Source organism: Clavelina lepadiformis, chromosome 1 (genome assembly GCF_947623445.1).
Source record: "Clavelina lepadiformis chromosome 1, kaClaLepa1.1, whole genome shotgun sequence".
Lineage (NCBI taxonomy): Eukaryota > Metazoa > Chordata > Ascidiacea > Aplousobranchia > Clavelinidae > Clavelina > Clavelina lepadiformis.
The window spans coordinates 23,884,751-23,906,924 of record NC_135240.1 but is presented as its reverse complement, the minus strand read 5'-3'; the positions used below and the strand labels follow the sequence as shown (position 1 = coordinate 23,906,924).

Below are 22,174 nucleotides of genomic sequence, written 5' to 3'. Positions count from 1 at the left end.
TAACATGTTGTTCGTAGTGAAAGTATGAGAAAGCACAATATCATCCTTTTCAAAGAAGCAAAGACAAGACAGTAAATGGATTGTAATAGAGCTAAGACACTAATCTGAATTCAAAATCGTCGTGATATGTTAATCAGTGATAAAATCCTTGACAGATTTTGTACTCATCTGCAAACAATTAGAATACGATGTAGATTCTATACTTGGCTTCGCGCATACACAGTTAATGCACGCTCATGCAATGTTGTCAGGACAAGGTATTAGGCTACATTTCTAACTTCTGTTCATTGTGTGACTTTGAATTTTATTACAGTTTTCTAACCTAGTACAGTATACTGTATGTTGTACGCGATCATTAGACTGCAGCCTTCAAGCTTTCTGCACATTGGAAAACGACTCATAGCAAAGTACAACAAAGAAAATGTTATTGACAGTAGAATGAACAGGCCATGAAATGGATCACGTTCGAACGTAATGACTCAAACCTATGCATAAAATTTTTACGGTTACCGACAGTAAAATTTTCTTGTTGCTTGTAACTAACCACTGTTCGTGCGTGAACGTGCAGTAAACATCACGTAGTACATGATCTTCTCCTAACGATAATCGATTATAAAAGCAGCAGGACACTGAATGCTACAAACATTGCCAAATAGAACGAGAAAGCGTCCAAAAGTGAAGCTATATTTCAGCAACGCCGCGGTTTGAAATCGATTCGTTTATTTACTGTATACTTTACCACAAGTCGGTAGTGAAGTAAGTAAGTACTCCGAAGTAAGTACTCCGAAGTAAGTAGTGACCCCAACAGGACTTAGAATTGCTACATTCCCCTCATCAAGTATGAAGATTATGTCTGTGTCCATATTTCTCTTTTTGAGTCTGCTTCAAATAGTAGAACTCGTCCAGTCTGCCTCAATTGCAAATATTTCAACTTGCGATGTTGGTAGTTTGACCACTGCTGAACGAAATGAATTAGGTGAGAAAAGGTTGACTGTTTCTACAAAGCATCATGCAGACCGGTTTTAATACTTTTAACACCTTTGCAGAAATTTGCGCGGGCGGTTTAATTTATGAAGGAGAATGCATTAAAGCGGCAAGCGTTTTTGGCCTAACAATACCTTTCCACGAGGCAGAGGTAATTTGCGGATACAGTCTGGCGGAAATCGAGAGCAAGGAAATGTTCGAAAGGGTTTATGAATACTTGTTCAATACCTGGAACAAGGGCCCGACGTCAGTAGCGACAGTGAAATATGTTACATTTTGGCTCGGAAATACTATAGACGTGAGTATTTATTTATGACATCTTTGTCCCTTGGTCCAGTGCAACAACTATACCACTGTAGCTAAATAACTATAATAGCTATGTAATAACTGCCAAGACAACTAATATTGATAGTAAAATTAACTATGAAAATTCAGGCAATTTCAACATACTATTAATTTGGTTATGTGTTTACCATTTTAAAAGCTTTTACGCAAACCTAACATCAACTCTTTATTAAGGTCAATGAAGAGAGTAATCCTCAACACTTAGTCAGCTTATCCAACGGCACTCAGGTCGAAATGGATGAATATTGGTATACCGGATATCCAGCAATGATTGACGGTTTTTCCAATCTAGGACTACTTGTGGCAAGGTCGGAAGTCGAATACGGGGGAGGATTTATAAATTATTTTCCCCAAATGAGGTTCGGGGTTCCCTTGTGCGCAAGAAAACTGTAACTGCGGCAGCAATTTGCTGAAGGTTTTGCGGGCAGTATTTCCTGTAGTATTAGTAACACTGACTGGTATGTTGTGTTTTTCTTTGTGACCTGTTTGAATATAAAGTGACAATTGGCATACTTTATACCTTTTAATATCTTTAGCTAGACTGTGTTTTTTCGAAAAATTGTTCGTTACTTGAATTCAACTCAATTCCTAAATACAATATTTCATTTTTTGAAGTTCTAAAATTTATCTCTCATATGTGACTGTTCGCCTTGTTTTGCAGAATAGTTTTAAATAACTTACTTTAAAGTTAGAAATTCCCGCAAACGGAGTTTATCAATAAAACAACTGTCGGAATTTATTTACTGTTGAAATATTATATGTCAACGTATTGGCATATGCTGTCTAAAGGCATGAAGAAATCGGTCAAAGTTACATCAAACCAAAAATATTTCTAAGATATTGTCACAAGGTGTACTAATTCCATCTGGTGATTGTTTTTAATAAAACAAACGTAAAATCATGAGATGCATAATTACAATAGACGTTAAATGGAGTTATGCAAATCTGAATTTCCACCTTGGATGGATTTTAAACCAGAATGGTAAATAACGCTTATCAAATTTAAGCCTCTTCTTGAAAATAGCCCAGATTTGTCGCACCTTCTCATGTTGCCTGAAAAAGAAAAACAAATCCATAACTAGACAATATAGATACTAGTTATAGTTTTACCACAAAAATAACTTTTCCACTCACCGTTTATCCAGTTTAAAATCAAGTGCTTGCAAAATCATAGTTTTTGAAACAACGCATGTAAATTTCATGACGATAAGGCGAGGCAATCGTGTTATGACGTCGGCAGATTCGCCTCCAGCTTCATCACTGGCGAGGTTCACAAGCAATACAATAGTGTAGGTATACTTCAAAGACTTTTTGCTATACTGCAACAAAATTTAGGTGATTGTGTTGTCGTCACTTAATACAGAAAGGTTTCAGTGCAACAAGTTAACTATGGAGTGTAGCCGGTTACTCGTTGCTTGCGGTTAAGCGTATTTATTTAATCGTTCATTCATTTTAAGTACGAATAAGTAAATAAATAAGTAACTTAGAATTACGTAATCTTACCGGAGGATAAGTAACTGAAATAGAAAATATAGAACTGGTAACCAACTAACCGCCGGTACAGATGAACACAATGGTAGCCAAGCTTACATATGTTATTTATTTAGTTATGTTCGCTTAAAAATGACAATTGAATTAAAAATGATAGCTGAACATATACACGAATTCGTATTTTAACCGCGCTTACTTCTATTTCTGTACCGCATAGATTAAAAAGAACAGTAAAAATTGTGTCATCGTCGTCCGAAACATCGGGCAAGCATTCTCTGTCCAGTCCTTTAGTGTGCGTAGGGCGGCTGCTATTCCCAGCAAACATGTTTACAATAGCAAGCTGATCGAGGCGGCAACTCTCAAGGCTGTAGATTTGATTAACAACATCAAAATCAAGTTATTATTTAAGAAAGAAACAACTTGTATTCATCTATACATTGCACTAGATGTCAGCTCACTTAAAACGGAAGAAACTATTGACAATAGATTTGTTCTCCTGCTGGATGTCGCTGCAAACCAGAACTTACGTTATTTTAATTCCGCCGGCCGAGCATTCTGTTTCAGGTTTCAAATAATCTTTTGTTTCATCTTCGTTAAAATAATTAAAATCATCTGGAGGCTTTTCGCACTTTTTCACTAAAAAGATTAAATTTTGTAACCAGTTTTGCACAAACCTTATCGTTAAGAAAAGGCTTCATCGTATACTTTGGTATAAAACTGACACGAATTTACAAGAATGAACTAAAGATTACCTGCTTGAACAAGCAAACAGAATGTCATCAATGAAATGATGTTAGCGTACTATGACCTCTTCATTATTGATCGCTGTCGTCTCTCATTTGAAGCCTATTCCTAAGCCTTACAAACTGAAAGCTAAATTCAGGAACAACGACAACAACAACTAGTTTCAGATATTAGCATGCCATGACATGGATAACTTTGTCTTTAAATTTTAAATTTCTGACATTTTAAACTGTTATGCTTTCTGTAAGAAAGCTTCCAAAATCGAAAAGTATAATAGTGATCATAACGCCGGAATTCACCTCAAAAAGACCTTGCCCACGACATCAGCCGCACTGTTGTTGACATTAACTAGGACTTTACATGGATATCTTATTGGTCTAAATCTATTGTTTTGCAACAGCAATGTCGTTTACTTCTAAAAACAACCCAAGTTAACCAAACAAGAGTATATACATTTTTTTCAACGACCCCTTTATTTGACTTACATTTTGTTCGTTGGTTTGTGAAACAACATCAGTTTCTCACGAGTCCATTAAAAATCACTTCCGCGTTAAAACAACATCCTGTGCGGGCGCTAAAAGTGTGATCTAATTCAAATATCGCAAATGCTTGTGCTGAAACCATGTAAATGGATTCCGACATTACTGCATTACATTAGTCACGAACATTTTTGAAAGTGTATAACTGACAAAATCTTATATCTCTGTTAGGTATTTCGTGACATAAAAATAATCCCCCACAATCAACAAGGTAATTATTGACAAATTCCATCCATAACATTTCTTGTTTAGCGGTGTGCTCTTAGTTTTTGTTTCATGTCTATGTATAGTTGCTGTTAGTATAACCAACCAGCTTGAACAGTGCGATACGCATTAAACTGAAATATATCTGATTATTTAATTGAAGCCTCACACATAATTCGCATGAGCGTTGGTTGATCGCTGCTCTTGAGTATTCTGTAAAAAATCTTTTCGTTATTCTTTTAAATGAAATAGTTTTAAGACGTACCAGAAAACAACTTATCAGAAAAGAATGTTACTATTGTAAACTGATTTGTCGAAAAGCATTTGAATGAATAATTTGGATAATTAAAACACCATCTTCATAATTGACATTTCTTTGTTCATACGTTTATAACGAAAGATTTTTATGTTAACATTCTTATTCATTAAAACGTTCAACAGATCTTAAAACCACCATGAATACACTTTTACTGACTTTTATTTTCCTTGCAAAAAAGTAGAAACATCACCAACGAGTTTAAAGGGCGAGACCACACTACATCAATTAACATCAGAAAGCTTTACATTAGCACCTATTACATTTGGTTCAAAATGCAAGTTTCGCCTTGCGAATAACAACTTGTTTGATTCATATATGGAAAGAGGCAAGTTTGTTAAGGTTATAACGCAATATCTTTATAAGAGTTTTAGCACTTATTCCAGCATCGTGAAAACAAAGATGCTTTACTGCGTAGCAGTTTTCATTGAAGAGTTGGACATTCATATCATTCATTAGGGCATGAAGGTGCAAGCCGGTCAGATTGTTTGTACTTTGAAAGCGTCATTCCAGAATCGCTAGAATTTTTTCGAGATGTCATCCAACAATGGACAAAAACCGACAAACACAGAGCTATGGTCACTATCCCGACAAAAGCGATTTGCAAAATTTGCTTGATCTGATGCCATGTAAAAATGCTGACGTAATCGTTTACCGAAACCGTGTGTTCTTCTGCAAAAACAAAGTGGACATTTGTTCATTTCTGGTCAAGTCCGTGACAACTAATTTGAATATAAGACGAGAAATACCTTTCACGCAAGTTGCTTTGTCCAATGCTAGGCGATATCCTTTGTAGCAGGAACAGAAGCAAAATTTGCTCTCATCGTGGCAGTAATGATCACACCCTCCGTTGTCCTGTACAGTTTTAGCAAAGCGGTTAATTTGTCAAGCTGTCAAACTTGTTTTGGAATTACTTTTTAGTCTTACTTTAGAACATTGAGGACGTCTTAAAACTCGAATAGGACCGCAGGAAAGATTTCGTTCGTTTTCGCCAATGCTACAATTTCGAGTTTCATCGTTCGGAACCGCTATCTGCACATACGCACAAAAAACAAGCAGCTTAAAAAGCTAAAGAGACAAGGAGACTTGGTTAACGACTTTAGATAAACCCCCTCATACCGTGCTGCAATCTTCGTTGTCGTCATCACAAACATAAACAGAACAGAAAAGAAAAATGTCAGGTTTAGAATTAGTCCAAGCAAAAGCCTTGAACTTGAAATGGGCCATTGAATCAACGGAATTCCTGAGAATCACCACTTCGTCACCGTTGTCAGCCACAGCTACGCTATAAGCAGTGTAAGGAAAAAAACCTACAGCTGAAACTGACGCCATGCGAAATATCAAGACTGGCAGTAAACATCTCGACGAAGTTAATTTGAAAAACTTCCATACCCGTTCTTTATTAAAACGTAGTTGATTACGTCATTAATGTAAGGACGAGATGTGGCCCAGCATCCTTTGAGCTACATACAGTAACAAACTTTAATTCAATTGTGCAGCAATCATAGATGTCCGAGGTTTAAGTGACCTCACAAAAAGTAAAAGTTGCGCAAGAACAAAGCCTACTTGCAATACGAAATTGGCTGGGATGTCGTCCAGAATTTCCACACCTATATACACGTAGTTAGGTAACGCAACAGTGTCTGACTTCTCTTCTTTTAGAAACGCGTCCGATTCATAACGAGTCATGGAAACATCGAAATCAGCGGTATCACTTTCTTCTAACATCGTAATGGAACTACAAAAGAGTTTGGTTATCGTGATCCTCTGAAATATTGTTGGAGGTACATGGTATATAAAAACTAGAATTTTCCTCGTGTTTTTGTGTTTAAGTTGAGTTTTGCCTTGTCGATATAACTTACCCTTGCTTAGGTTTCAACACGCTGACCGCTGAAACTTCCAGGAGTCTAGGCCTAATGCATTCAAAGTTCATCGCGATTTGCTTGGCGACCGTTGTCACAGAATCCGAAGCATAGCCGTTTGTGTAAGCCATTACAGTGAAAGTCTGAATGAGATGATTAGATGTTTTCTGCAAAAGAATCACTCAACGATTTTTGTATAAGGACGTTTATGTCATCATACACAGACGAGAAAAAAAGTAACAGTAGTAAACAGTGGCTAACACGCAGAGACAGCTTACCATTAATCAAATGAACTCTTTTAAGCAAATTTTTTGACGATATTCTTTACCGTATACGAAGAGTTGCATTGGATCGTGGTGAAGGAAAAAACCGACTTCTCGTTTTTACGACGTGGGCGACAATCCGGGTCAACACTGGGAGCGAAACCTAAGGCGGAGGGATGGGTGAAGGGGGTTGCAACCAGTATGGTGCCGATGCCGATTTCTTTGAGACGACAGGTACGAAAACTTGGAACAAAAACTATAGATAATAAAGCTAAAATATGTGGTTTCTTGCCACTGCAGAAAAGATTAGCAGCTTGTTTCCGCTACTTTGATTGGGTTCCAGCGCGAACTACAGTAAAACATAAACGCGAAATCATTACGTTATTTCAACAGTGGCGGAATCGCATTCAAAGAGCGGGTCTAGAAAGTCGACAATTTTCCTCCCATCAAAAAGATTTATGCCGGAAGGAAGATCACAATCCTCTAAAAATGTTCAATATTGCAGGTTCAACCACTTAAATATTCTTTTGAGTTTGAATGTTAAACCTCATTATCTTTACAGGAACAGAGTTAAATGTTACCTCTGCATATTTTGCCGTCACCAATATACCCGTCATTGCACGTACACTTATAGGAATAATATGTGTTTGTACAAGTGGCGTTTTCATGGCATTCATGCTCACCAGTTGCGCATTCGTCGTATCCTTTTTCAGTAAAAATTTACACGTTAGTTATGTTATCAGACTTGAAATGAAAACAAAGCCCTTCGATTTGCATCGATTTCAAATATTAAATCCTCGTAGTCATAGCCTACGTCTGCAGTGGGTCCCGTTTCCAGTATGACCGGCGTTGCAAATGCATTGGTATTGGCCACGTCTTTTGTTTATACAAGTCGCGTTTAAATGGCAGTCGTGCTTGCCGGATTTGCATTTGTTCCTTGCGCCTGAGTAAGTAAGCAGCTGATTTTAATATGGATGACAGACTTCGTAGATGACGTTGTTTGAGACTGAGAAAGTATTATCTGTTTCTTTAACCAAACAAACAGGAAGCGTCTTCATGTGTTGTCTACTCACCATCTCCAAACTCCAAAGTGTAGAGGTAGAGCAAAAAGAAAATGATGACTATCTTGAACAGGAGGTGCATTCTACTGTAATGAATAGTATTCCTTTACAAATTAATGTACTGATAACCGAAACATGCTTTCTACCAGCTGCAGTCAATCCGAAAAAGCTATTTAGCTGGCAATTAGCCTACTTACTGTTTTTGTTGTAAGCGACTAGTTTCTTTTCTTGGCCAATGTCGTAGCACTACGAACTTCTCCTTTGTCTTGATATTATTACTTTGCTTAAGCTGAATGAATGCCTTCTATCAAAACTAACGGAAAGAAATTTTTCATAAATTCGCAGAGAGTTAAATAAATGAGAGTTGTTCTACCGCGTTGACCTCAATACCATTTTCACGGTCACTAGCGTTTTTGCAACAGCAAACGCAGTCTATTGTTGTTCTGACCGATTCATACCTGATTGGTCAAAAACCACACATATTTGCGGAAAAGTAACAGTTCGTTCTCAGCAAACATGTATGTATTTGTACGGTACCTGTGTGGCTTGTATCATCTGTTTTCTTGATGGCAGCTGCTTCAAAAAAAACAGAAACAACAGCACAATAGTTTTCATCCTTTTTTTCTTTATTTAAATCCTCGTTCACAAAAATTACACAAAAAGCGCGAGCATCACGATCAGAAATTAAGAATTTTTTAAAAATTAGTACAACCAAGTCCATAACCCCGGCCTCAGAAGACGACGAAAAGAGACCTATCCGTCGCGCCACAGATGAACGTGCAACAAATTAGAACCAGCAGACAAAACAAGACTAACAAGTAACCACATACCGGCAAAAACTGAGATAGAAGCAGCAAAAATTCCGAAGACCAAAGGTTTAAAACGGCACGAGATACGAAGCTGATATAGTTTGACATGTACGCTTGGAAACTAAACAAAACTCTAACTTGGCTCTGTCAAAGCAATTAGCAATACTTGGGTCTCCCGAAAATCGACTGCGCACCACAAAACAGCTCTTGCTACAGCAAATCTATTCCGACACCTTTACAATTGTTAATTTAGCACAAACATTTGTACAAATACAGAAAAACATGGCCTGAAAGGCTGTAGCTCGGAACGATCGCTTAACCCCATTACCGTGCAGGAAACTTGGCCAAAAGCTAAATTTGTATCAATAAGAGAAAAAACGCTTGTGGAGGCGTAACAGATCGAGTTGAAAAACACTGCAATTAAAATATAGAAAACCTTTGGCTGCCAAGAACATTTCGGAAAATTTTCCAAGATCAATGCAGAAGTTTGGCAATAAATGGTCAGTTTTGGACGAACTTAGCGGCAATTTTACAACGCTCTAACATGAGATAAACTACTTGATATCGGCAGTTGAGTACGGCGGTAAAACGATAAGCGATGACACATAATAAGAGTTTAAAACATGCGCAAAGCAGAAGACACAAAAGTAAAAACAAGCCAAGTTGAAGGGGTAATGCACGTCTTATATGTCCACATGTCGTATCAATTTTCTATGTGATCTAAACGGACAAAAATTGTGAATGAAGTGGGGATTTTTTCTGATCACCGAATATGGCAAGGTATAATAATTGGAGACTGTCAGCAATAGCGATTTCATTATGACGTAATGAACGAAAATACAACTGTCGTAATGACGATATGCCATAAACGTGACGTAATCGCCTTACAAAAAAACTAACGCCCCTAATCAATAACGAAATTACTATAGAGATCTCACACCATATAACCCAGTTTACCAAAAATAAATCGCTTTGTTTTGACAAGTATAAAAGTCAGCATTTCCACAACTAGGCGCACGATTAACAAATAAAAAGAAAGGATAATATTTAGGCAGAAAAGTTAATCAAAAGATTAAGATGGTTACTTATACCCTTGAGCCGGATGCAATAAGCGATACATATCAGGCATATGCATGCAGATAGACGAAGATTTTTCATGGTAAGCGTTCGATCACAACTACAGGGATATGGTGCAAGACTAAACTCAACCGAACGAATATGATTGCAATATTTTAAAGCCATCAATGTATCACTACCTGTGTTATGTTGATGTCGATTATCGCGGCGTATTGCGGCAGTTCATGGGACATGAAATTGATTCAGAAGCACGCTAGCACCATATAAAAACCTTCAAGTGCGCTGTATTGGTACTGTCATGAACCTCACACCATGACGAATATACAGCACGAAGCAATGCAACAACAAACAAGGCCCTCCGGAACAAAATTGGTAGCGGCAAAATGCACAAACTGATTCGGCGAGTGAGTTGATGGCGGGTTTGCATTAGCTTCGTTGTGCTATTTTAAGGGGGTTAGTGATGAGATTTTCGCCGTTGTTTTTTCAGTGTATTCACAGTGTGGTTGGAAGTGATTGAATGTCAGTGCTTTTTTCGGTTTGATTTTGTAACAAACCGAAGTGACGTTTTTTTCGGGCAGCCTCAATCAAAACCTGCATGCAGAAATGAAAGCCAATTTGTGCCCCAGATAAAACTTAAAAATATTGCATAAATAACGGAAGAGCATCCACGAATTTCGCTCTGGATAAGCCGTAAGCCATTTTTGCTCAGGTAATGATAGACTGGCTTTGATGCTCAAAGCAATGAAAAACCCAGCCGGTTTGTGTTATTTTTCAGAACAGAATCTGAAGATTCCAAAAATGAAATCTTAGTTGTCAGCCTTTAGCATCTTTTTCTCCTTGTCCCTTGTCTCTGGATTGATCCTGGATGTCCACTAGAGCGTAGGGCAACCGAAATGCGGAGAAAAAACAAAACCAATCAACAAAATTAAAAATAAAACGGAAAGTAGTCTTTGGTTGAGAGTCAGATGAAGCTTTCAGTTAACTGTTGTTATCGGCATTAGAAGTCCTTTCATTCGATTTCTTTTCATTTGAGGAAGAGCTTGCATCCCCAGATGCAAGCCTCGATGAGCTCTGTTTATCGGAGAAATCAGCCGTAACTGCAGTTGCTTGTCCAGAAGTAGACTCTTGAACTGGAGGCTGAGAGCAAAATGGAAGAAATTAAGCGCTTATGCTTGACAGTTTGCCACAAACTGAACTAAACAAGCTTAAAATGCTTTTGAGAGTTAGCCCAACGTTCTTAACCGGTTTGCTTCGACTGTGACAAAAAATTTCCTGCCTACTGTTGATGAAACTGCTTTGTAATGATTACATGGTATACTTAAAAGCAAATTTTATCGTTTTCAGGTGTTCATAGCCTGAAGGCAAATCTATTTTATTCATTGGTATGTCTTGCAGGCTTACTTGAAGCAAAGCTTTGAAATGACGAGGTCTTTTAAATAGGAACGCTTGATATCTATCGACAAAACCCACAACAATTTCGAGATAATCGTAAGCGACAAAAATAGCACCAGGTACTTACCAGTACTCTGAAGTCTTCCAGTTTCTTAAACTTTTTCAGCCACGCTTTTATGCAAGGATCGACTTCTCTGCTGGGATGGCCCGAGTATTTCAAGTAAGCCCAAAACTTCTCAAGTCCATAGAGCTGCCCTTCTTTGTAATCCCTCTTCACTTCATCTTGGAACTCTTGGAAGAGATCATGGCGATATCGTTTCTCCAGACCGTAGCTGTAGAAGCGGAAAAGGCATTCCAACCCGTATCTGGAAGAAAATAGTAATTTGTGAATTCATAAACTCAAATTGAGTTTTAACCATGTGAAAAACATTGTTTTCTGTTTGCGTATTATTCTGAGTGAGTTAACAATTGATGAAAAAGCTCTCAGGTTGATATGTCACATGCACGAGACAGAATTATACAAACATGATGATAGTTGTCGACTACTAACTTTTGGTTGTTATTACGGTGGGCTTTAAGGAGATAAAACCCCATTGACCCTATAGCCTACTGATAAATTACGTTTTATTCGTTTGTTGGTAATTTTATGATAAAATTCGATCAATCCAAAGCTTATATACATATATGGGCTACCTGTATCCTTGTTTGCTGTCTTCCCTTGCCAGATTTTTGAATTCTTCAAACATCTTCTTGTTGAAATTGTCACGAAGGAAGAATGACCAAAATCTGAAGAGCGTGTTCATCTCCTGGGATTGTCCGATGCCCGCCCTTTCACGTTCTGAAGTACATCAACAACAAGAGATTAAGAAAACACACTCAGCAACTTGCACAAGTTCATAACAATTCAATTTACTTTATTCAGCCAGAAGTGGAATCTTAACTACATTACCTGTTTGCATTTTAATAATTCTTTTTAGAAATATACGAGATAATTGTGAGTGGACTTACCGCGAAGGCATCTGCTGTGATATTTGCTGTAAACCTGCTGCGTGAATCCCTTTTCTTTCAGCATAGAGTGAGATGGATGTTCAAACTTGGGAAGAGAGTGTGGGGTGCCAACTGGACGTCGGTTAAAGTTTTCAGGTGCTGGGCTAAATCCTCTATCACTAAATACACAACATCAACCGTTGATTCAATATGAGTTCAGTTGCCTAGCTATAAGCTATCTGAGATTTGTTAGTTTGAAGTACTGCAGTATTTGTCACAAAAACAACATGATATGAAGCCTGGGCTGTGTAGGTGCATCTGTGACGTAGCAAAAATAAATTTCAAATACCTAACAGATGGAGTCCTTGAGCGTGATCGATGCTCCCGTATGTCCATGACCCATCCAACATGGTGCTCCTCGGGAGGATGACTGCTGTGCCTGGTTTTGATTTTGCGAGGTGTCTGAAGAAGTAAAACATCAAACTTTTGTTCGTCTTTACACTTCCTCTCCTTAATCTCGCAGATATTATCATATATCTTAAAGAGCATTGAAATTATATTCCAGGTAGATTTCTGAAAATGCGGTCATCAAAACAACTCACTCTTGGATCCGGTCCTTTGTTTTCTTTAACCACAGGATAAAATCTCGGTGCGGTTTTAGAATCCTTGTGATGTGGAGTACGTGGTGCAACACGAGGTGTCTTCCGAGCACTGGGGCTGCCCTCTATGTTGGCAGGGACCGAATGTGGGACATAATTCTCCTCTGTAATCACACAATCATCAATAAGATTTATTGTCATATTCACTAATTTGTAAATAGTTCATCAAATTACGTGTTGTGTACATTTATTATTCACAATAAAGTATTTAACTAAATAAAGTACAGATAATTGGGCATCAAGTGATCTACAACAACTCGTCATCGCAGACATAGAGTCAAAAATATGATAAGAGAAATTTTTACAACGGTTTCTCACCTTTTTGCTTGTTCTTGGGAGAGACTAGAGGAGGTGGTCCAACATGGGATTGCACAGGTGGTCCTGGAGGAGTAATCTGGCTGAGATCAGGTTGAGAACGCTTCTCTCCCTTTATGTCCTTAAATTCCTCCTGACTTATCACGTTGACAGTTGTGTATTTGGTTTTTGGTTCCTGCTGAAAATTTAAGAAAGTCCTTTATTTGCTTTTTGTTAAAAACACGAGGATGAACCGTTAAGTTTACACGATCCATACATTTGGCTCCAGCTCCAAATCGTCATCCCAAGTGTCCCACAATTCCTGTTCATAGTAATACAACCCATCGTTGATAACTGAGGCAAGATCTTGTGTCATTTTTGGCCGTGTCGTGAAGCTGCCTGTGCGATCTCCACCAGGATGCTTGCGAAAAGCAGGAGGAGTCTTCAATAAAAAACAAGTTAATATAGGTTGAAAAATTTAAAGAACTTCAAAAGTATTGAACAAAAATTAACCACATAAAAAGTTTTGGACAGGAAGCTCCGTAGATCATTCATTTTTATGCATAAAATAATAATTTAATAGAAGACCGCTCATTAAAGTTGAAAAACCATTTTAAAAAAATCTTACCTGAGTTTTTCTTATAAAACGAGTTAAATATATTGATGAGGCATATGTTTGCTCAAAGTATGAGAAAATGGTCACGAAAATATTCTTACCTGAGTGACTATGATGATTTTCCTGATATCTGCATCCGTGACGTCATCATCAGATTCAGAGTCCCACTTTGTAAAGCTTCGTTTGTTAAGATTTAATTCTTCCATTTCCTCATCAAACATAAAGTCTAGTTCTTCTCTTGTGTCCTCCACATGACTCTTGCTGGATTTAGCGGTATTTTTATTTGGCGAGGGTTTTCCTGTCACGGTATAAATACATTTGAGTATAAATTTTGAGAAATAATTAATATAAAAAGGATGGAAAAAGTGTACGTTCAACCAATAAAAATGAAAAGAAACGGCAATCACCATCATCTTCTGGTGCATTGTGGGGCTCTTCAGCATCAATGAACTGCTTATGCTTTTCAGATTTATGCTAAAAAGAGAAACATCATTGTTGACAACGACAAAACAATACTTAAGGAAATTATAAGGTTTGATGTGCATTTAACAAACAAACAAGAAACGCCATGTTACCTTTTTTGCCCTATTTGGTCTGTGTTTTTCCACTTTGGTCCACCAATTGCTATCAAGTTCTGGTAAACTTGAACTTATTCCAGATTGACGACTTGCTAGAAGTGAGGAGGAGTCTTCATCATTTTCAACTTTGCGGCCTTCTTTTTTGTTGTCCCTGTCGCTGTCATTGTCTGAATTGGAACAAGTATGACACATACAGTGTGAATAAAATGGAATAGTATAGATCAGAGGTGACGAACCTGCGGCCCGCGGGCCGCATGCGGCCCGCCAAACAATTTTGTGCGGCCCACCAAACGATTTGACAAACGCCCATACATGCAAGGCATATAGGACTTATAGGAAAAGGGTTGCCATACCGTCCGGAAAATTCCGGACATGTCCGGAATTTAGGGTTAAATTTTGCGTCCGGGAGACCAGCAGTCTTGAACGAAGCGTCCGGTGAGACCAGCAGTCTTGAACTTTCTTTCACCTGTTTCTAATCTTTGCGCAATGCGATATCAAAAGCTGATAGCACAATTGAGTCGCAGCAGTATGTCTTCAATAGATTGCCGCACTCAATCGATGTATTTTTTGCGGCCGCGGGAGCAGCTAAAAATCTGCCAAATGAAGCGGTTGTGCTTGAATGCTAATTATTATGCAAAATGTTAAAAAAATTGTGCGGCCCGCTTGCTCAGCCGTAACTGACAAAGTGGCCCGCGTCATCGAATAGGTTCGTCACCCCTGGTATAGATAAATCAAAAATTACTGGTGGTTAGTTTACTGTCTAAATAAAAATGTCATATTGTCTTCCAGAACAAACTAAAAATTTATGCGGTAGAAGTAGCAACCTTCTTGGGCATCGACTTCCAAAACAGGTGGGACGAAAGGCTTCCCGGGAACAAAACCAGGCGCATCAACCCACTTCCAGAGCTCTGAATGAGCAACAACCTCATTTGAGACCTCGTCCGGCAGAGGAGGTGCATGAGCATCATTTATTGAGTGATATTGGACTCCGTGAGAAGGAGAATGAGCAAATTCCTCTGAAGTAGTGGAGGTTGGGCTGAAGCTTACAATGACGGGAGCTTGGCTGCTCGACGGGGAAGGGATGGGAACGGCGTGAGACTCGTCGATGTGATTGTCACCTATCACCCACTGTTGGGGGTCCTTCTTGCATCTCACCTTATTCTCCACCACCTCAACTACAGTGCTCTCTTTTAAGACCTGCAAGAGATGTCACAATGAAATACATTTTTGTTTCGTTGAAATACTGACAGTGGAATTAAATAGGTTAGGGTCAGTGCAAGGTTGTGCTCAAAAGCAATCACTGAGTCATTATTGTCATGAAAAATTAAAACTTTAAATTGTCACTACCATCGCTTCAACTGCTCTTCTGCAGGTAAGTAGTGAATATGATTGACTGCTTTTTTTTTAAAAATGCTCTTTACACCAAGACAATCTGGATACAAGTATGGAAATGCAAAATAAATCAAACCAATTTTAATGTTTTAACAGCTCTGTTTTGAGTAAATGCTCGAAAGCGGTTTCCAGTGACGCAGAAAAAGCACTAGGCCTATTTAGAAAAAAAGCAGCCTAAGAGTGAAGAAATACTACGCAGCTTACGTGAAATTGCCCACACTACGGCAACTATCACAAAACTATTTTATTCCATATATTCGCAGAAAATCTAAACTAAACATTTGGCCTATTGCCATGCATGGACAAATTAATAATATTAACAATTCAGTTTCCTGCAAACATGCTTCCTACCTCATGTATCATGTCAATATCGTTAGTCAAAGCTTGAACACGCTGAAAGCTTGCAATCAAGCTTATTGGCAAAAAGCCTTCTTTATCCATCTGCAGGAAAATACAGCAGTTTAAAACACTGCAAAGCAGTAAGTAAATTTCAACACTTGCAATAAAATTATAACTCAATTTGATTTATTAATCAAAGCTAAACAATTCAGAGCACGAACAATCGAACATTCTATGCGAGTTTGGCTTGAACATGTTATAAACAAGCAATATGGTAAACTAGAGGCTTGAACTTAATACCTTCCTTCTCAGGAAAAAGTCTCTTTCCAGATTATCAGGGCTGAAGTAATATTCACTGTAAACAAAGAAAACTTGTCAAAATAATAGTCAATATCCTTTTCCGGCATATAACCGCATCCTCACTAAACTACCAGTAATAAAAAAGTCATCCTATACACGCACTAGCGTGCAACTATTATGTGCTAAACTTGGCACATTTCTCACATTTGCCACTTAATGTATTCCACGTTTGGCACGTAAGCTGAATTTTCTTCAGGGATAAAAACTTGCATTCCGTCATCTATGACTGGCGTTATTATCTCTAATGGTTGGGCAAACCCCGCTGGGTCATAGACAACAAGTGTTGAAGATGGCAATACGTCCTCAGTCACAAAACCTTGGTAAAAGTAAAATAACCAAACATGGTATGAGGGAAGAGAAGAAGTTAAGTCACCAATAGTGTTCAATGTATGTACCACGCGAAGAAAATCTGGAAGTCAATTACAAGCTCATCTCCATGATTTTTGAGTGTCTTTTTACATGTGCAAACTTTATGCAGACAACTGCTTTGGAATAATTACCTCCTCTGCCCCTGAATGATCCGCGGCCCCTATTTCGACCTCTACCACGACCACGGCCGCGACGGCTATGATAATCGCGATCAGATCGTGGGCTGTTGGACCATCGCTTGTGCACACCCTCCCCATCTACTTCGCCTTGATTGTTGTTGCTGTTGTTATAACTGCGAGTGCTCCCTTTGCCTATAACAAGAAAGAATATTTGGTGAAAGTGGGCGGTGTGCTGTTCTCTTCTGCATGTGACATGTTTTTATGTATAATGCACCAAGTCTTGTGCTGGATGCGTGCTTTTCAGGTGTTTCTTAAGTAAGAGTGGCTTATTCTGAAAAGCTTGTCTCAAGTTAGTAATGCTTAGTTAAACCAAACAGTCTTCTCCTATTGGTAGAATTTGGTGCATAAGTGCTATTAGTAATAAGTACAATAGTTTTCAAGCACATCTTTGACGAAGGCCATTAAGCACAGATGAAAATGATGTAAGAATGAATTGTGGTATTAACCAGTGATATAACACTGCAGAAAAATGTTTCAATAATGTATATATTGAAACATGGAACAGTTTCAATTACTCAAAACATAAAAAGCTTCTATTGACAAAACTGTTCCGAGTTCGATTCTATGTGAAGTAGCTTAATGCTGGTGCTTTAAATGGACTTAAATCAACAAATGTATGTGAGCGCTAACGGCGCAAATCGCTACGTAAAAAAATACTGGCTAAGCTACAACTTCTTTCAACCACTTTGAATATGGAAATGTTTTCAAAATTGCAATAATTACAAACCCATAATAGAAAATACTACAACTAAAACAAACTGTTGCTCTGAAATCCATGAATGTCTGTTATAATTTACCATTTTCAACATGCCGGGGAGCTCTTTTGTTTCTCGGTGAAGTTGATCGTGGACGTCCCCTTCCACCCCTTCTTGATCGAACATCCACCGGCAAAGGGACCCAACGATGCCGTCCTAAACATTTTGTATATTAGAAAATTAGTTGTAAGGTGATAATTAATGATAACAAGGCCCATTAATCTGTAGTATTAACTTATCACCTTATATAAACATGAGGATCTATTGCTTAATATCTACAAAACAGACAGCAGAAAAATATAATTTATGGCCTTTTTTTAAGTGCAGGTTGGCATCATAACTCAATGGAATACGAAAGCAGAACTGGGACTAAACAGTTGTTATGGGAAGTAGTTTTTTTTCTGCCCCCACACTTCCTTTATTACGTGACTTTAGTAGTACAAAAATGATTTAGTTTGGAGGTATGATGGATAATTCAAATGAAATGAAAAGTGTAAGAATACTGTTTAATAGGCTACTATGTTGCCATTTTGAAATTTAATACAATTGTGCTCATGATTTACAATAAGGAAAACATAATGATGTAACTAATTATGCACCAAGTCATGAATAAAAAAAAAATACAGACCAAAGTCACCAATTCATTTGACAAGCCCAGAGCATATATTTATACTAGTTTAAAAATGGATAGTGGGAAAAATTTGACTGCAAACATATTTTAGTTAGAGCCAAGTAGCATGTAAACCACCATATAATGTTAGCTTATGGACCCTTGATACTTAAAATACAGCTTAAACTCATCCTCGTTACACAAGTGTACTCAAGAGCATGTCAAATACAAACAGGGTTATGTTTACATAGTGATGAGTAGGCATCAGAGCAAAGTTATTCTTCATGCAACAAGTATTAGACCACTAATTGGCGATGTACAAGCAAAACAGTAACCGGTAATGCAAAGAAAACACAAGCGTTTAAGCTAACTGCACAGTCCCTAGGGAATGGTTTGTGTTGGTGCGCTTATGCGCTGGCTAAGTTAAAACGTCCTATGACTTTCTAGCAATTTTTTTGCTTATGTTTGCATACATTCAAGTTGTATATGCTTGTAAAATACCAAATTTGGTTTACTCATCAAGGCTTTAAGGTGTGGACATATAGATAATAACTATCATAACTTCGTATATAAACTCAGTCACAAAAGACATGTAAATGTCCATCTGCATCTGCTAACCCAAAGCATTCAAAACATTAATGGCTAATAGTTGTAGAAGTTAAAAATGAAAATAATTATATATTATATACCAAAATAAAATGATTGCATTCGCTAAAATAACACTCAATATGTATGATAACTTTCATTACTTTAAGAGTAAAACTTCAATAAAGTTAATATATAATTAAGTTGTATATACCCTTTTTCCTGCTGTTAGGTGTGTTTGGTGAATTTCTTCCATCTTCATCATTTTCCTTTGAAGAATCAGAGTCATGATCATCGCGTTTGTTTCGTTCGATGACAGGCGAGGTTTTTGAATCATTGCTGGCATTTGATCGAGCCGAACCTGTTCTGCGCTTATAACGTTTCTTGAAATCCTAAAATTTTTGAGTTTAATCAACTTATGCCTTTTTAACGTTTTGATAACTTATTAACGTGATGATCATTGGTTACATCTAGTAATCCATCCAAAACATACCATTTTAGCATTGGTACTGTTGTTATTTCCGGGGCTCTTAGGTGGAAGATGTTTGGGATTAGGAGATTTTACCTGAGGCTGAGAACAAAAAAACCTTAATTAACTCCAAGTTAACTCTTAAATCTTAACTTGCAGTGTGCACTATACAAAAAATATGCCTGAATAGCCTACATACTTACAGGAGAAACTGCTTCCTTTAGTGAAGGCCAGGTCTCTATTTCACCAGATTTGTTTTCATTTGCCTAAGCAAGAGAATATAATTTTTACTTAATATTTCTAAAAAACTAACTATTAGTTCCAACAAAAAACTGACAAATATCAAATAATGTCGTACTTGGTCACCGCTTTCCAAGTCTGATGTGGTTTGTTCCTCTTTTTCTGCAGGAAGCACTGTAACATACACATTGCACAGAATGAATGAAATTAATTTACAATTGTATATTTAGACTCTTTATAAAATGTATATGTCTCCTAGTCGACACTGGGAGATTTATAATAGCATAAAAATGGTAGTTTGACAGAATTTGTGTTGCTCCCAAATGCTATCGAAATGTCATTCAACAAGATGACATTTTTGTATCTGCTCTGCTAATCAAAACATTTACTTATAAGCGAATGGTTAATAAGCATGGCATCATTTGTGATTTCCAAAAGGCATCAGATGGGTTGGAAATTATAATTAACGACTACCTTCATACCACTTTAAATATAATTATACTTTCTCAGTTAAGATCAGAGTGTGAAGCGTAATAAAGGTAGACTTAGTAAGCAATTATCCAAATAGAGTACATAATATCTACTTTTTTGCCTTATGTTCTATGTGACACTTCATAAAAATAGCAGCATTGGAGTTTGACTTACACCAAACTTGAAATGTTACAGCCTATGGCCCTATATAAAAAAAACTAGCATCTGGCATACAAGTCATATTTTCATGCCTATTCATTGTCTTTAAAACATCGTACACTGCAAGCTGTTAAACTATGTACAGACCTACCTAGTGATGTTACAGCAACACTAGTATTAGGTTTCATATTTTGTTGATGATTAGTAATCCCACCTTCTTTTGTTTTGTCTTCATCACCTTTCTCTTCTGTCTTTTTGTCACTTTGGTCATTTTTACCGTTTTTACCAACATCAGCTGATTGTGGCTTAGTTTTACCCCAAGCACATGTTTTTGGTAAACCAGCTAGTTTGGTGGCTGGTGTCTTTGTTTTAGCATTGTGAAGTGGCTTACGATTTTTGTTTTCAGCTAGAGGTTTCTGCTGCTTTTCATTTTTTGCGTGAGGATGCCGTGTTTCTTTTTTCATATTTGGATCACCTTTGCGCCAAGGGTTAACCTTGGGAACTGGCGCATCGACGTACTCTGCCTTATCTTTCTTTTCGGGATCTGATTTCTTGGAGTCGGAGTCATTGGATTCGGCACCAGAGTGTGAATCGGCCATTGTGCCATTAACTTCTGAAAGTGGAGGACTTGGCTCATTATCATCGTTGCCGGTGTGTTTTGGTTTGTGAAAACCTCGAGGAAATCCCCTAGAATGATATTTTCTCCTTGGAAAGCCTCGATGGCGCCCTCTGCTTTCAGTTTCACTGCGATGCTGATTGTAGTGATTGAAGCGAGGTTCGTTCTTCTCCGCTTTGCTCTTCACCTTGCTCCAACCTTCATCTCTCTCTTGACTGCTTTCTCCTGCTTCCTGAGACTTATCTTCATCATTAGACACAGAATCACTGACTGTGCTCTCTTTAAGACTTCCGGAATTGCAACTGGCATCTTCAACATGTTCATTCGGGCAATCTGCCCATGAAATAGTCTGGGGCACCTCAGCATTAGACAAATCCTCACTCATGATATTTGCCACACTGACATCAGGCCCAGATGCTGTGGTGCCAGCCATTGCAATACAAGCTCCTTGAAGCTTTGTGCTTAAAGACAAACTTAATCAAATTAACCTTCCTAAAATGTGTCTTCAGTAATAAACCTACCGATAATAAATCAATGCTTTCAGAAATGCATCTGCATTGTTGTGAATTCTAGGGCTGGGAAAATTTCACCGGCTTGCGACTAAGATTTTGTAAGCAATTATTCAAGAACGTACATGTAGGGGAGAATTTGGACCAAAATTTTTGGTAATCCGTTGACTAACAGAAATTACTTACTTTCCTAATTATTTTAATGTTTGAATACTTTGATTTTCTGGTGAACTTTGTGGTCTAACATGGCAGAAATTGCTAGTAAAACAGTTTTCATCATGTTTCTTAAGAATAAATAGCAGTTTTGCCTATGACTAAGAATGCGACTTGACAATTAGCAGCAACGGCAGCTAACGGCTAAATTCCCAGCCCTAGTCAAGGCAAACTTTACTAAAAATGTCATTTATGTTAAACAAAAATTTAATCAACAATAAATGTAAATGAAATCTGCTCACAATCTGACAAGCAATGTGTTTGTAGCCTAGTCCATATTTTTAAAAAATTTCGTTTTGGAAAAATTTTGTGTATCTCTCACACATAAACGGAAATAATTGACCCGCTTGGTTCCTTTAAAAATTGCAAGTGTTCTAGGTCTTAGGATTATACACTTTATACTTAGGTAAGCAGCTTATGAATTGCTTACACAAGAAAAAATAAGGAAAAAATGTTGCCTACCTTTTATTTTACACACTGCTTTGAGTCTCACACACTAAATTTGTCAATATGATATTACAAAACAGGGCAGCTTTGCCGTTGACGTACAGCAAGCAAGAGTTTATTTGATATCAAGCCGCATCTTTGGGGAATACTACTGTGTTGTAAACGAAATTGTGATTTTAAAAAATACACTGGATATAACCCAAGTTTATTTCGAATTGTGCTCTTTCCAAACAAAATCCT

General features: G+C 37.6%; 4 protein-coding genes and 2 long non-coding RNA genes across 8 annotated transcripts; 3 read left to right on the top strand and 3 right to left on the bottom strand.

Annotated features, from left to right (window-relative positions):
- Window positions 1–318: 318 nt before the first annotated feature.
- On the top strand, window positions 319–2,068 carry LOC143462612 (uncharacterized). The gene is made up of 3 exons (XM_076960841.1): window positions 319–976; window positions 1,047–1,282; window positions 1,504–2,068. Exons 1-3 carry the CDS (start codon window positions 841–843, stop codon window positions 1,720–1,722), a joined length of 591 nt encoding a protein of 196 aa, XP_076816956.1. The 5' UTR covers window positions 319–840; the 3' UTR covers window positions 1,723–2,068.
- A 140-nt stretch (window positions 2,069–2,208) lies between these two features.
- Window positions 2,209–3,921, bottom strand: LOC143462604 (uncharacterized). The gene is made up of 5 exons (XM_076960832.1): window positions 3,573–3,921; window positions 3,348–3,456; window positions 3,017–3,185; window positions 2,464–2,648; window positions 2,209–2,382 (listed from the first exon to the last, which is right to left on the bottom strand). Exons 1-5 carry the CDS (start codon window positions 3,598–3,600, stop codon window positions 2,265–2,267), a joined length of 609 nt encoding a protein of 202 aa, XP_076816947.1. The 5' UTR covers window positions 3,601–3,921; the 3' UTR covers window positions 2,209–2,264.
- An 856-nt stretch (window positions 3,922–4,777) lies between these two features.
- Window positions 4,778–8,364, bottom strand: LOC143444834 (alpha-tectorin-like). 2 transcript variants are annotated; one of them, XM_076943615.1, is made up of 13 exons: window positions 8,007–8,364; window positions 7,822–7,895; window positions 7,563–7,691; window positions 7,330–7,452; window positions 7,129–7,231; window positions 6,814–6,991; window positions 6,486–6,652; window positions 6,190–6,361; window positions 6,016–6,086; window positions 5,743–5,908; window positions 5,551–5,655; window positions 5,373–5,478; window positions 4,778–5,295 (listed from the first exon to the last, which is right to left on the bottom strand). In XM_076943615.1, the coding sequence occupies exons 2-13, from the start codon at window positions 7,889–7,891 to the stop codon at window positions 5,072–5,074; spliced, it is 1,614 nt and encodes a 537-aa protein (XP_076799730.1). In that variant the 5' UTR covers window positions 7,892–7,895; window positions 8,007–8,364; the 3' UTR covers window positions 4,778–5,071. The 2 variants fall into 2 exon arrangements, with proteins under 2 accessions (XP_076799730.1, XP_076799737.1); XM_076943622.1 differs by having other exon boundaries at window positions 6,486–6,628.
- LOC143444856 (uncharacterized) lies at window positions 6,298–7,154 on the top strand. The gene is made up of 4 exons (XR_013113778.1): window positions 6,298–6,407; window positions 6,496–6,607; window positions 6,825–6,982; window positions 7,049–7,154. It is a non-coding gene; the product is annotated as an uncharacterized LOC143444856 (long non-coding RNA).
- A 53-nt stretch (window positions 8,365–8,417) lies between the features above and the next one.
- LOC143444815 (uncharacterized) lies at window positions 8,418–21,302 on the bottom strand. 2 transcript variants are annotated; one of them, XM_076943602.1, is made up of 22 exons: window positions 20,364–21,302; window positions 19,638–19,693; window positions 19,483–19,545; window positions 19,304–19,381; window positions 19,025–19,202; window positions 17,658–17,771; window positions 16,813–16,992; window positions 16,457–16,628; window positions 16,253–16,307; window positions 15,965–16,054; window positions 15,046–15,418; window positions 14,219–14,388; window positions 14,051–14,117; window positions 13,745–13,941; window positions 13,305–13,469; window positions 13,052–13,226; window positions 12,677–12,837; window positions 12,424–12,536; window positions 12,096–12,253; window positions 11,781–11,925; window positions 11,215–11,452; window positions 8,418–10,832 (listed from the first exon to the last, which is right to left on the bottom strand). In XM_076943602.1, the coding sequence occupies exons 1-22, from the start codon at window positions 21,196–21,198 to the stop codon at window positions 10,674–10,676; spliced, it is 3,942 nt and encodes a 1,313-aa protein (XP_076799717.1). In that variant the 5' UTR covers window positions 21,199–21,302; the 3' UTR covers window positions 8,418–10,673. The 2 variants fall into 2 exon arrangements, with proteins under 2 accessions (XP_076799717.1, XP_076799720.1); XM_076943605.1 differs by having other exon boundaries at window positions 13,052–13,223.
- LOC143444848 (uncharacterized) lies at window positions 11,849–12,779 on the top strand. The gene is made up of 3 exons (XR_013113776.1): window positions 11,849–11,979; window positions 12,065–12,562; window positions 12,640–12,779. It is a non-coding gene; the product is annotated as an uncharacterized LOC143444848 (long non-coding RNA).
- Window positions 21,303–22,174: the final 872 nt, after the last annotated feature.

Excerpts from the sequence above, each read along its gene's own strand:
- LOC143462612 (XM_076960841.1), top strand. The coding sequence starts at position 841 with ATGAAGATTATGTCTGTGTCCATATTTCTCTTTTTGAGTCTGCTTCAA. Across the intron at positions 977-1,046 it reads TGCTGAACGAAATGAATTAG|AAATTTGCGCGGGCGGTTTA; the intron begins GTGAGAAAAGGT and ends ACACCTTTGCAG. Across the intron at positions 1,283-1,503 it reads GGCTCGGAAATACTATAGAC|GTCAATGAAGAGAGTAATCC; the intron begins GTGAGTATTTAT and ends CTCTTTATTAAG.
- LOC143462604 (XM_076960832.1), bottom strand. The coding sequence starts at position 3,600 with ATGACATTCTGTTTGCTTGTTCAAGCAG. Across the intron at positions 2,649-3,016 it reads TATGCGGTACAGAAATAGAA|TATAGCAAAAAGTCTTTGAA; the intron begins GTAAGCGCGGTT and ends ATTTTGTTGCAG. Across the intron at positions 2,383-2,463 it reads GATTTTAAACTGGATAAACG|GCAACATGAGAAGGTGCGAC; the intron begins GTGAGTGGAAAA and ends TTTCTTTTTCAG.
- LOC143444834 (XM_076943615.1), bottom strand. The coding sequence starts at position 7,891 with ATGCACCTCCTGTTCAAGATAGTCATCATTTTCTTTTTGCTCTACCTC. Across the intron at positions 7,692-7,821 it reads CACTTTGGAGTTTGGAGATG|GCGCAAGGAACAAATGCAAA; the intron begins GTGAGTAGACAA and ends TTACTTACTCAG. Across the intron at positions 6,653-6,813 it reads AATGCAACTCTTCGTATACG|AAAACATCTAATCATCTCAT; the intron begins GTAAAGAATATC and ends ATTCTTTTGCAG.
- LOC143444815 (XM_076943602.1), bottom strand. The coding sequence starts at position 21,198 with ATGGCTGGCACCACAGCATCTGGGCCTGATGTCAGTGTGGCAAATATC. Across the intron at positions 13,470-13,744 it reads AAATCATCATAGTCACTCAG|ACTCCTCCTGCTTTTCGCAA; the intron begins GTAAGAATATTT and ends TTTTTATTGAAG. Across the intron at positions 11,926-12,095 it reads TCACAGCAGATGCCTTCGCG|AACGTGAAAGGGCGGGCATC; the intron begins GTAAGTCCACTC and ends GATGTACTTCAG.